This window comes from Apostichopus japonicus, chromosome 19, assembly GCF_037975245.1.
Source record: "Apostichopus japonicus isolate 1M-3 chromosome 19, ASM3797524v1, whole genome shotgun sequence".
NCBI lineage: Eukaryota > Metazoa > Echinodermata > Holothuroidea > Aspidochirotida > Stichopodidae > Apostichopus > Apostichopus japonicus.
In genome coordinates, this window is record NC_092579.1 from 7,299,798 (window position 1) to 7,313,826 (window position 14,029).

General features: G+C 38.1%; 1 protein-coding gene across 1 annotated transcript; it reads left to right on the forward strand.

Annotated features, from left to right (window-relative positions):
- Nucleotides 1-1,067: 1,067 nt before the first annotated feature.
- LOC139959756 (4-galactosyl-N-acetylglucosaminide 3-alpha-L-fucosyltransferase FUT6-like) lies at nt 1,068-1,973 on the forward strand. The gene has a single exon (XM_071957594.1). It carries the CDS (start codon nt 1,068-1,070, stop codon nt 1,971-1,973), a length of 906 nt encoding a protein of 301 aa, XP_071813695.1.
- The last annotated feature ends 12,056 nt before the right edge of the window (nt 1,974-14,029 follow it).

Genomic DNA, 14,029 nt, shown 5'->3' on the forward strand with positions numbered 1-14,029 from the left:
TGCTGTTCCTTATCCTGAATCCTTGCCAAGCCGTACCATTAGATAATGATCGCATCAATATCACAAGAATTGTTTACAATAAAATCAGCAGTTTCCCTCCGTTCTATCTGTCTTTTACATTGGTGTCTAAGTACTCGACCATGCATGTGAGCTGTAGTTTAAGAGGTGAGATCAAAACACTTGATAAGAAATATGCACCGATAACAGATGTAAAATATTATCGAAATAGTACAAAGGTAGCACTTTTAACTTGAGTTTGTTACTGTGTTCAGTCACGGAGGCACCAAATATGTGACCAACAAGGTCGTCCAAATCAGAATAGAAGAAGTATGTATATATTTTAAAAAAAGATTACATTTTTAAATTTAAACTTTAACCAGGATGGTCCGAGAATGAGATAACTATATACAAAGTCCTACTCACTGTTTTTAACTTTTAATCTTTGGTGGAGGCTCTTGTAACACCTATATAGTTTATCTTCGGTGGATGCACATGTTGTGTAGATAAACCGGCATTTCTTGAAGGCGCAAGTGGTGTCGATTATTCTATATTCCGTGGAGGCGCACGCATGGTGTGAACATATATACGAGATAGACACGTTTAATATCAGTATGGCTATCGGAACAGAAAGGAAGTGCCTCAGTGTTTTACTCGTCGTGATGACTGTAAATGCAATATTATTAACCTGGAGAATTCCTACCTTGAGAGTTGAACAATATCCGAAAAGAAAAGGCACCGCTAACTTTACCGTCTTTGAATTACGACCGTGGGATGCATATAGCAAAACACTGCAACATGTGCAAAATGAAAGTTCATGGAATCTTTCATATACTCAAAACAGAGTAGTTCCTGATCAAAAGGTAATAAATGATACTTTAATTGCCGCCGTGTTTTCTTGTAATCCCCATTGGGTTTCTCTCAGAGGATGGTTTCCGCGAACCTTCGAATGTCCGCATACATATAAAAGAATAACTTTTATTGCCGCAATAGCAAATGAAAGCGCTATAAAAGATGTAGATGTGGTAATCTTTGCTACTAGTGTAAACAGCTCTACATGGGAGAGAGCTATGGCTGTCCGCAAGCCTCATCAAGTGTGGGTTTATAGCACTGACGAGAGCTCTAGAAACTCTCCACAGGTGAGAGATTCTATGGGAGGAGGGGGCAGGGGATCGGCACGCCCTTTGGGATTCAATGGATATAAATTCAACATGTCATTTACTTACCATTCTAAGTCTGAAGTCGTAGCTCCGTTTGGGGAGTACATTCCATTCAAGGAGGGAATAATCATGAAAAAGGTCAATATTACTTCGAAATCACAATCGAAGAAAATGGTCGCTTGGATAAGCAGTCACTGTAATCCAAATGCTTGGAACAGAACAACTTTTGTTCATGATCTTGCCAGATTAATCCCAATTGATATGTACGGAGCTTGTGGTACAAAGGAACATTTACCTCGTGGCAGTAGTGCAACAGCATTGCTGCAAACATACAAATTTTATATTGCTTTCGAAAACAGTTGTTGCTCAGAATACATTACCGAGAAATTTTGGCAGGCTTTGGCTGATTTCGAGCTGGTGCCGATTGTGGTTGGAACTTCGAAAACGGACTATGAGCGAGTCGCTCCACCGAATTCTTTTATTTTCGCTGACGATTTCGACTCTGTGAGAGATTTAGCAAGATATATTCGTAAAGTCGCTACCAATACAACTCTGTACAACCAATACCATCATTGGCGGCTGATGGGTAAAGCATTTCTTTACAAGAGTGTTCGCGTTTATCCATTTTCGTCGACCGAAGGAGCGTGCGCACTTTTAAATTTCCTGGAAGAGAATGCTTGGAAGGGGAACCATTCATTGAGCATGCGCTTTGACCCATTTGGATCGGAATGGTTAGGCAGTTGTGGCTTATGTGGTAAACATGATTGGATGACTGCCTATCATATTACAAGTAAATTACGTAACCCTCAACTTTGAACCACTAGTTGTAATTATATCTCACTGTATATATAGTGGAAAGCCATCTGCTCAAAACAACAGACTAGACAGGTTAATTACTCATGCATCGCGTGGCGAAACTTAGTATGAACGATGGTGTACGTTCTTCGGGGCGGGGGGGGGGGGTGGGGGCAAGTTAATTTGATAAAGGGAAGCAGAGACGGGTGGAGGAAGTTTCGTTTATTGTCTCAAACGTCAGATTAGTTTATTTCGTCAATTCTCTCTATATATATAACTTTAACATTTTCGTCCAGTAACGGATTTCGTATTACATTGTTGTAGAGGTGTTTTTAAATCAGATTACTGACATTATTTATGTCATTATGTACAAGGATGCATACTTAATCTTTCGCTTAACATTATTCTATGCGTATAAATTAATTCTGATCAGTTATAGAATGACATTATAATAACTACTCTTAGTCGTATATGTGTATTGTTATAAGAACAGTTGTGTATTACGCCAGTAGGAGTAGGAGGCTTGGGAGGAGGAGGGGGGCATATTCCGGAGCCGCGAGGGTCCCAAGCAGTGCCAGTGCACGTTGCGAACCAAGTGACAGTTTTAAGAGGATATATAAGAAGTGGGAACCGAATCTCACAGCGCTAGTGCAGTTTGCAATTACAGTGTACTCGCTATGCTTGCTTTAGTGACCCGAACGCCCAAAATAATTGTTACGCCATTGTATAAGAAATGACCTTTCAACTTCAAAACATCATAGATGAAAATGCTAAATAGTCTCGGACAGGGGTTGTCAATTAATTTCAGTGGATGGCCTGAACCAAGATATATATATATATCTATATCTATATATATATCCTTTACATATATATATATATATATATATATATCCAATATATATCCAATATATATATATATATCCAATATATATATATATATATCCAATATACATATATATATCCAATCCATGGTTATTTCGCATATTGATTATTGTTACTCACTTTATTTTGGTATCAACCAACATTTATATGATCAACTCCAATCTGTTCAGCATTTTGCTGCAAGAATGATATATGGTAGAAGTAGATATGATAATGTGACTGATCTATTCCATTATCTTCATTGGCTTAAAATCAATCATTAATATATATATATATATATATATATATATATATATATATATATATATATATATATATTTATATATATATATATATATATATATACACCAAAAATATAATAATATATATATACACCAAAAACTGGCTGTTTTACTTCCAATCACTTACTTAATTTTTTTTTTATCTCACACGAGATCCAGACTTTCTCTAAATTCAGCATAGTTGTTTAACAGTTTTTTTTTCCCCCCGTTATTCCTGACTAAAGTCGATTCCCAAATTTTGCTTTCACCGAGGGCCAGCTTTCCCCTGATCAGAAACATGGTATTATTACTGTTATCCCAAAGACTCGTCTGTTTTTTTTTTTAAAAAAACTAAGGCCTTTCACCGTACTCAATACAGATTATACAATTGGTGCTAAAGCTCTTGCTAACCGTTTGAAACTGGTTTGCCATCTATCCTAGGTTAGAATCAAACTGGTTTTCTTTAAAGTAGGTTTATCAGGGAAAACCTTAGGTTTAACCTTGATCTTATTGACTACAGCTCATATCACAAGAAGGCTGTGCTAATTTTTTTGATTGATTTTGAGAAAGCTTTCGACAAAATAGACTGGCAATTTCTACGCAACTCCTTACAAGCTTTCACTTTCGGAAACAATTTCATTCAGTGGGTGAAAACATTTCATCACAACAGTTCCAACTGGGTTAACAATGATGGTTATTCTTCTAGTAACTTTAATTTAGAAAGAGGAGTGAGACAGGGATGTCCACTCAGCCCCTATCTTCTTTCTGGTCTGTGCGGAGATCTTTGCGCAGACCCTCCTCCATAACAATAGTGTTCTGGGTGTCATTATCTCCAATTGTGAGGTTAAACTTTTGCAGTACGCTGACAATACCACTCTCTTTTTAGATAGAAATGCCGGTTCTCTTAGGGAAGCTGTATGTATTCTAGAGGTAGTTCATAATATCTCAGGTCGAAGGTTAACTACGATAAATCTACTATTTTCCCATTAGGCCCTCATGTTGATAGTAAGCCCGCCTTCGGTCGACGACTTTGCAGTTACCTGGTCCCGTGACCCGGTCAACATGTTAGGAGTTTCTTTCACAACTAATCGCGAGGACCTTTTCTCCGTTCATCATTCCGCCCAAGCTTCTCGCCTTAAGCAGGTGCTTAATTTGTGGTCCGCTAGGGACCCCACTCCCGTCTGCAAAACATCATCGTAAAGACTTTTGCCCTATCTCAACTTGTTTTCCCTTTTTTGGTTCTCCCAAACCCTCCCGATCATTTTATTCGTAACCGTATTAGTTTTCTTTACAGTTTATTTGGGGAAATAAGCAGGAGAAAAGTAACCGTCGTACCTTTATAAACTCTATTAGTCGTGGGAGTTTGAATGATAATCACTTGAATTCCTACATTGCAGGTTTAAAATGTACTTGGATCCGTCGTTATACCAACAATAGGCCTGGTTACTGGAAATTATTTTTCGAAGTTCACTCGCCCGATTTAGTAAAAGCGTTCTATATAAATAAATAAATAAATATATATATATATATATATATATATATATATATATATATATATATATATATATATATATATGCATGTATATATATATATGTATATGCATGTATATATATATATGTATGTGTAAATGTATATATATATATATACATATATATATATATACATATATATATATATATGTATATATATATAAAAATATATATATGGCTTACATTTTTGATCACACACTCATACATACGAACACACACACAGTGCGTTTTCACCCCCACTTCTAAAGAGGTCCACCCTATCTTATTGAGCCACCACATGGTTCCCCCATATGGACCCTCAGGGGTTGTGACATGGGGAGCAATTTTAGTAGCAAGTTTTCAAACAATACTCGATAGAGTACAATAATATCTAATCCCCAGTACCCTTAGTGTGGGGACGAGATATATATTTTTTTATATTCACTAGTCAGAAAAAAGAATATGGAATTGGCGAATGCTTCACAAAATATCAATTAGATTGACAAAATATGATATATTAAGAAGTCAAGTTACTGACCTGTTTTTACAAAAGAAAGATGGAATTACAGATAAGACGCTAACCTGTATACTGCAGGACATAACAGTGTATAGTGACAGACTCTTCCAGATATGTCAGCTCTATATAAGACCTATACACTACAAGCCCACATTCACTATTTGAAATTATATGGTGAAGATTCGTACACTTCTTCCCTGAAAGTTGTGAGCAGGGTCCCACAATTACGAAAATGTTGCTGGTTACACGTTGACAAGTTGATTTACGATAAATTATACCACGAACTTGATATTGACACATGCGAATAGGTTTTCTTGGGGGGGGGGGAGAAGTTTTTTACTTCATTTATTGAATAATTTAGCGGGTATCATCGGTAAAATTCCTCAATTGGTGTCTCTCAAATCTTACAGTCCTTATTAGCTTCTGCAAACTCTATGCACCGTCCTTTAAGACAAAGAGAGTGATTTAATTACATTCAAGATAGAAACAAAATATCCTACGCTCAGTCTCCTGCAGCAATGAGCAGGTTTGTCTTATATATTTTCGTAGGGTTAAGTAATGTTTATCGACAAACAACCCTTTGGAAAAATATTTGGCAATATTTCCCGCTATATTAATTAACTTATCTATAAGATATCTGTTATCTGGGTTCAAATTTGAAAGCAACGGCCCTTCATCAATTTTATCGATACAAAAAATATATACAATGTAAATATGACCAACGGGTTATAGATAGACTCCTTCATCTAACTCATGTGACACCTTGTCTATACAAAAGAAAAGTATGCTGTTCCTTATCCTGAATCCTTGCCAAACCGTACCATTAGATAATATGATCGCATCAATATCACAGTATTTTCACAATAAAATCAGCAGTTTCCCTCCGTTCTATCTGTCTTTTACATTGGTGTCTAACTACTCGATCATGCATGTGAGCTGTAGTTTAAGAGGTGAGATCAAACCACTTGATAAGAAATATGCACCGATAACAGATGTAAAATATTATCGAAATAGTACAAAGTTAGCACTTTTAACTTGAGTTTGTTACTGTGTCCAGTCACGGAGGCACAAAATATGTGACGAACAAGGCCGTCCAAATCAGAATAGAAGAAGTATGTATATATTTACAAAAAAAAGATTACATTTTTAAATTTAAACTTCAACCAGGGTGGCCCGAGAATGAGATAACTATATACAAAGTCCTACTTACTGTTTTTACCATTTAATCTTTGGTGGAGGCTCTTGTAACACCTATATAGCTTATCTTCGGTGGATGCACATATTGCATGTGTATCTACACAATATATTCAAAACCGGCATTTCTTGAAGTCACAAGTGGTACGGTATCGATTATTCTATATTCCTTGGATGAGCACGCTTGGTGTGAACAGAAATAAGTAAATTTCAGTATGGCTATCGGAACAGATAGGAAGTGCCTCAATGTTTTACTCGTCGTAATGACTGTCATTGCAATATTACTAACCTGTGGAATTGGTACCTTGAGATTTGAACAATATCCGAAAAGAAAAGGCACCGCTAACTTTACCGTCTTTGAATTACGACCGTGGGATGCATATAGCAAAACACTGCAACAAGTGCAAAATGAAAGTTCATGGAATCTTCCATATACTCAAAACAGAGTAGTTCCTGATCAAAGGGTAATCAATGATACTTTAATTGCCGCCGTATTTTCTTGTAATCCCTATTGGGCATCTCTCAAGGGATGGTTTCCGCGAACCTTCGAATGTCCGGATACAGATAAAAGAATAAAAGGAATAACTTTTATTAAATCCATAGCAGATGCAAGTGCTATCAAAGATGCAGATGTGGTCATCTTTGCTGCTGGTGTAAACAGCTCTACATGGGAGAGAGCTATGGCTGTCCGCAAGGCGCATCAAGTGTGGGTTTATAACACTGAGGAGAGCTCTAGAAACTCTCCACAGGTGAGAGAATCTATGGGAGCAGGGGGCAGGGGATCGGCACGCCCTTTGGGATTCACTGGTAATAAATTCAACATGTCATTCACTTACTATTCTAAATCTGAAGTCGTGGCTCCGTTTGGGAGTACATTCCATTCAAGGAGGGAATAATCATGAAAAAGGTCAATATTACTTCGAAATCACAATCGAAGAAAATGGTCGCTTGGATAAGCAGTCACTGTAATCCAAACGCTTGGAACAGAACAACTTTTGTCCATGATCTTGCCAGATTAATCCCAATTGATATGTACGGAGCTTGTGGTACAAAGGAACATTTACCTCGTGGCAGTAGTGCAACAGCATTGCTTCAAACATACAAATTTTATATTGCTTTCGAAAACAGTTGTTGCTCAGAATACATCACCGAGAAATTTTGGCAGGCTTTGGCTGATTTCGAGCTGGTGCCGATTGTGGTTTATTTCCAGTATTCTTTTACCGCCATTTTCTCCTTAACGTCCGCGAAATTTTGGTGAAACAAAGTGAATTTTATTTTAGGGTGTTCTAAGCAACACTTTTATTAAGAAATGATGTTGCCCCCAGAGGTGGACTACGGAACTCAAAAACTAAAGGGATTTTTGCCTTATGCCCCACGGTCTACTAGTGGTCCTGTTCTGGGCGGGTGACAGTGTCTTTTTGTAAAACGATGTTTTTATTTTCCTTGGCCAGTCTCTCAATTGACGATTTTGAGATAAAAGGATCGTGTTACGTCATATAGTGAACAGACACCGCCCGGCTGTACGACGAAAACTCAGCACAGCAGGCACCGTGGTTGTTTATTAATTATTTAATATCCGCCTAATTATCTCATATATTTTCTCCTCCTCCTCCTTGTTTTCTAGACCTCTAGACTAACATTAGTTTGCCTCAGGTTCTTCAATGCGTATTATTGTCTCTATCTTTCCTTTGCATTCTGCTAAGATTGAAGTAACTTGATTTGCATTCAAATTGAAAAGGTCATGTCAGTTAAAGTGTAAGATATAACTCTCGGTGCAAGACACTGGCATCCCACCCCTCCCTCTCCCCTTCCTTTCTCCTAGTAAGTTAATTGCAATCGGGACCTTTGGATGCAAAGGTTGGGATGACGTCACTGGAAGTAATGAAGAGGAACTATAGGTCAACGCAGGCTATATAATATGTTGCTTTTATTACCTTCTGCATCTCTGTGTGTTGGTATTAAACTATTGGTATATATATGCAAATAACTATACCAAAAGAAAGAAACTATACTTTAGGGATTAAATGAGATGTCTGACTGAATGAGCTGTCTGTGGCTTAATTGTGGTGTTATTTTATTCTAACTCCACGTATACTCATAAATAATTACGAATATGTATATAAAGGTCGCTCTTTTTGTTATACACACACACATCATAATTATAACTTTATAATATATATATATAGTTATAGTTATATATATATATATATATATATAGTTATAGTTATATTTATAGTTATAGTTATATATAGTTAAATATAGTTAAATATAGTTATATAGTTTGAGTCATATACATAGTTATATATAGTATATATAACTATACATATAGCTATATAAAGATAGATATAGTTTCTCAAGTAAATCCTTCATGGAGAACTTGGCGTAAATACATAAGCCTACATATAACAAATACGCAACCTTGATGAACCGGCAACTAGGTGATACTTCCATGCTGACAGTAGTCCAACAGAACTACGTACTCTGAATCTAAGTTTACCATTCAAACGCCAGTCTGTATCAACTGTATCAAAGCATTCCTACCTCGACACCATGAACTATGATGAATTTATACCCGTCCGGCTTCTCTTTCGGTGCTAAACTTTGTTATTGACAATGCATTGGATTTGATATTTGTAACAAGTTTAATAAACCTGGCCTGTAACAAGGTGATACACATTGACAAACAGCAGAGACCTACCAGTGTGTATATCATACAAGGAAAAAGAGAGTTATTCTCGATATGTTTTATGGGATAAAAGTCCCCGAATCCAATCGTAGTCAGAGTGATAAATGTGAAATAAAACGCTCCTAGGTAACTCCATCCTTCAGAGAGCGAAAAACTTAAAGCACCAATGCACATGTAACTCACTATGAAAAGAATAATGACAACGAAAAGGGACGTTCCCATTATAGTCTTCTTCTAATACGCTTGCCAAGTAACTCGGTTGTATCTGAAGGATGATCCGCGATTCCCTTTGATTCACAGGAGACGTTGCAGATCCGTCGAATTTCCTGTCGTCGTTTCCTCCCTCCACGGCATTGGTATCACCTGCAGGCATAGGCAGCCCCCCCCCCCCCAACCATATTTTTTGGTGAAAATTCGGGCAATATTCTGAGAATTTTTCGGGCACCTACTGGAAGAATAATAATTTGCAGTGTGTTTTTTTTTTTTTTTTTTGGTGAAACTTCGGCAATATGCTGAAAAATTTTCAGGCATCTATTGAAAGAATAATAATTTGCAATGGTTTTCAATTTTTTGGGTGAAAATTCGGGCAATATGCTGAGAATTTTTTCGGGCACCTACTGAAAGAATAATAATTTGCAGTGTGTTTTCAAGTTTTTTGGTGAAAATTTGGGCAATATGCTGAGAATTTTTCGGTCACCTACCAGTGTCGTCGCATCCATACAGTCAGAGGGGCGGATGACCCCCTGACGGACTCAAATGGACTGCTGGCGCCCTTTTCAGCTTTTTTACCACTTTTTTACTTATTTTACTTATTCACGATGATTGACTTTTTTATTGCGCTCTGAAATACCAATTGACATTTGTCACATTTTGTTGGTGCAATTTTCTGATAAAATTGGCGATGACACCTATTTATTCTTCGTTTATCTGCAAATTAGCAAGGCCTGGAAAGGGTCATTTCCGGCGATCTAGGGAGTATCTTTACTCAAAAAAAAATTCTGTACGCTCCGCGCCAACCTGTGGTGGCGCTCCGCTTAGATAGTGTCGAAAGCGCCCCTACAGACCATTCTCTCCCCCTGACCAATACCCCTAGCTCCGCCACTGGCACCTACTGAGAGAAGAAGAATTTGCAATGTATTTTACAATGGTTAAACATATATTATTATCATTGTTGTTGTAACGACTTCCCCAATAATTATAACCAATATGGAAGGGTATTAACACGAAAAATGGTTGTACGTTATTGGCATGTGATGTAATAACGGAAGAATACCTATATGATATGCACATTTAACATGTGGAACGTGCGCGGAGCGCGCGAAAAATTTTGGTTATATTTTTCGGGCAAGTCGTTACAGCCCCCCCAAATCAAATGAGGCTCCTCCGCCTATGCCTGCAGGGTCGCGATAAACCGCATGAGAGTCCTGATGCACCGCGGTAGAATCACTAGACTCGGTGTCCCCGAACGACATGAAACCTGCCCGAGCCATCTTACCACGACACCTCAATCGGATAGATGAAGCGATGAAAGAGGCCAGTCGGGCGAGCAAGCCGCCCATGTCGGCGAAGAGGAGAAATGATAGGGGTACCCCAATAGCGCTATAGATGACTACTGCTATCTTTCCCATTGTTGTCGCTGGAACCGATACACCGTATCCTGTATATATGAGAACATATTACAGAGTGTATAACAATAACAGGCAAATTATTCAAGTAGCCCGTATTAAGTTGAGGACGAAATCATTATTTTGCTAGATGACTGCTGTTAACGCCATAACTTGAAAATTAGCAACCTTAAACAAACCAATGTTATCTTTCCCGCTGTTAAACTGATAAAGCCGTTAAACACGCAAAATAATCTGTGCCTGTCTTAGTGCTTACATAACGTTTACATAAGTAAACATATTCAGTCTCGAAATAATGTTGATCCAACCTTAAGTATAGTTTGATTTCAAAAGTAGTTCCTACTGAATATGGTTTTACCTAATGGGGTCCCTGCAGTCACAATCACTCCGTAAAGTGTATAGCAAAAGTGGTAACATATCGTACGAAACTGTTCAAAGTACCCCACGGTCCCACCCCCACTCTAATATCAGCAGTCGTTCAAATTTTAGCAATTTTTGATTATGTGATCATAACGTGGTTATTAAATTTCTGAAATCACCAGGCTTCGACGTAATCTGTTCAATGCAATTTCTTATTGTAAATATTTACTAGCTCCTGTAACAGAGTATCTAGTAGAGTCGCCTGCTCGGGTGCTGCCTCGGAGCAGTTCATGAGCAGTGTCTTGATCTCTTCACGTAAGGACTCTTCTCTATTGTCAAACTGAGCAACGGCCTTTTTTTCCGATGTGTTCTCCAGGAAGTGGAAGAGCAAGCTGCCTGCGAACAGGTAACTGAAGTAAAAGATGATCAGCGCCACATGAGGGACAGATAGCTTTAGAAGGGCCGTCGTCCTTGGAGATAAACACGCCATATTGGTTCCGCAATCTACATAGAATAAAGGAAAAGAAAGGAAAACGTCAAGGCAAATAACATACAATGATACACACCCTCGCTATAGGAAACATCCATAGGAAATGTTCTTAATGTCACTAAAGGTTATACTCGAAGGTAGTGTATTTCAAGTTTTGTTCGTGGATATATCCATGCACTTTATATTGGATATACTCTTACAATTAATCCCAACAGTGATAATGAAGGTGGCATCATACAGAAGGTTGATAGTATATAATTATGTTACTGCCCCCAATATTCAAGGACATCTTTCTGCAGTCATTTGTTAGTTTATATCTGCCCAATAAAAGTAATAAAAATTACTTCAACTTCCAGCACAACCTTATAGGCAGATTTGTTGAGGTGATATGTCGTTATACGCAGTCCAGCAGAAAGGAATGTTCGAGTGCCAGCACATTCATTTATAATGTATTCCGGCTTTTCACATTTAAAATATGATACATAGAATGCTAGTTTAATGCAAGTTAATCAGCTATTACAGTGCTCCAGAAACTTGATAAGTATAGTTGACGGTTAGGGCGTCATTTCTAAAGAAACTGTTTCTAATTTTATAATTTTGTTGTGCCTAAAGTAAATTTAAAACATGAAAGGGGTACAATTGGCGGAGTGTATAGCCTAGTGGTTAACGCCGGCGTCTCCCAGTCATGAGATCCCCGGTTCGATTCCCAGCCGACAGCAAGGTGTGTCGTCTGGCAAGGGTTTTGTTCAATAACAACTTCCCGACATGGACGTTAAATGGATGTGTGCCGAGAGATTGGCTTCAGTCAGCTTGCGAGTCTATAAGCCTCCATGGCTTCTTTCGCGAGTTCCTGCTTGCGGGAAGATCACATATACATACATACATACAATTCGAGGATTTCTTGTATTCTCGTCCCGAAAGGGCACCGAATTTTAAAATAAAGAGGGAGGAGGAAAGATGATCATAGTAATAGGCTAGCACGACTCCCATATCAAGTCGCTACTAAAGGGTGGATGAGAAAGCGGAAGTTGTGGATGGTTATACTATATCCTCATAAACTTTATTAGTTTTGCAAGCCGGTTCTAAATGAGTATAAGTGAAATCAACAAAATATAAAATCGAGCAGAACATGACGAATCAAATATTGTTTGAGATTATTTAAAATCTGGGACACAAGGACCACGAATAGCGGATTAGCATGCATAATAAAAACAGATTGGCAGAGAACAAAGAACGAATTAACCTTACCTTGTCACGAATATGAAAGCCTCACGTTCTGATAATCCAACAACAAAGCAGGTTTGTATACAGAGCTTTCACTCCTGTGCAGGTAAATCTCTCCAAGATACTAATTAACGTGCAAACTAAAGACGATCACTGGTGCGAAACCACATGTGTGGATTCTGCAAGTTTGGTTCAACAATTGAAGTTGCAAGCATCGTCAAAGTGTATGCAACACACTGTATATAGCTGAAAACTATATAACGTTATACCTCATTATACAACTTGGATGGGTCACGTAATCATATACTTCAAGTTTGTCGGAACTCAATCACGTCAGATGGTGATCTTGAGGTGGGGGCACCCCCTGGAACTTGCGACGAAAGTAAATGCACCTGTGCGTATATCATATACTCGACATCCATTCAACTGAAGGAGTTGCTGACAAATTAAATCTGTCGTTTCTCGAACTGTTGAAAATGTAATAAACTACAGTGTATTTAGGCACTTCACTGTCCACTCAAGCGTAGCGATTTCTTACCCCATTGGTTGTCGTTAACTATATATATATAGGCCTACACGTAAATGACATACTAAACACACGTTAAATACAATCATTCGAAGTTACGTAATGTACTTATGGGCATTGAGTACATATTATGAGTGTTTTTGTCATTTTTAAACAAGCCTGTTAACAGGTTGATACAGGGCCCAGATCAGTGTTCAATCCCGATAATTAACTTATAGGTTTTAAAACGAGGGTAATTTAATCGGCGAATTCAGAGAAGGTCCATCTCTAGAAAAGTTAGGTCCCTGCATTATCATATACAGGCAACGCCCCCATCACATATCATTACTTAGCCTGCATATATGCCTCTCCATCAGTGTAAGAAAAGTGTACTGGCGTTTCAAATGAAGTCGTAAACTTTGTCCCGCGGTCCTCAAGGAAACAAAAACATGTTGCCGAGTCAAAAATTCAATTCAGGAGAGGGATTTAATTTGGTCTGCGACGAGTGTAGTGTATGATATTGATAATGATCAGTATGCATGCAGAGAAACTGCAGGTTCTGAAATCAGGATTAGACGGCAAGAACTCAACCTAAAAGCATGCATGTCACTTTGTACACTATTTTACTTGAGTATGAAGTATTGAGATATGTCAAGACATCTACTCGTATATAATTAGGTTGAATTGCATAGTAATGCTAACAACATTTGAATTTTGTGTAAAGTTGAAAGCGGTGTATACACCTCCAACCCCCTCCCCTCCCCTCCCCTCCCCTCCCCCTCCCCTCCCCTCCCCCACACACACCATTTTGAGATATGTCAAGAC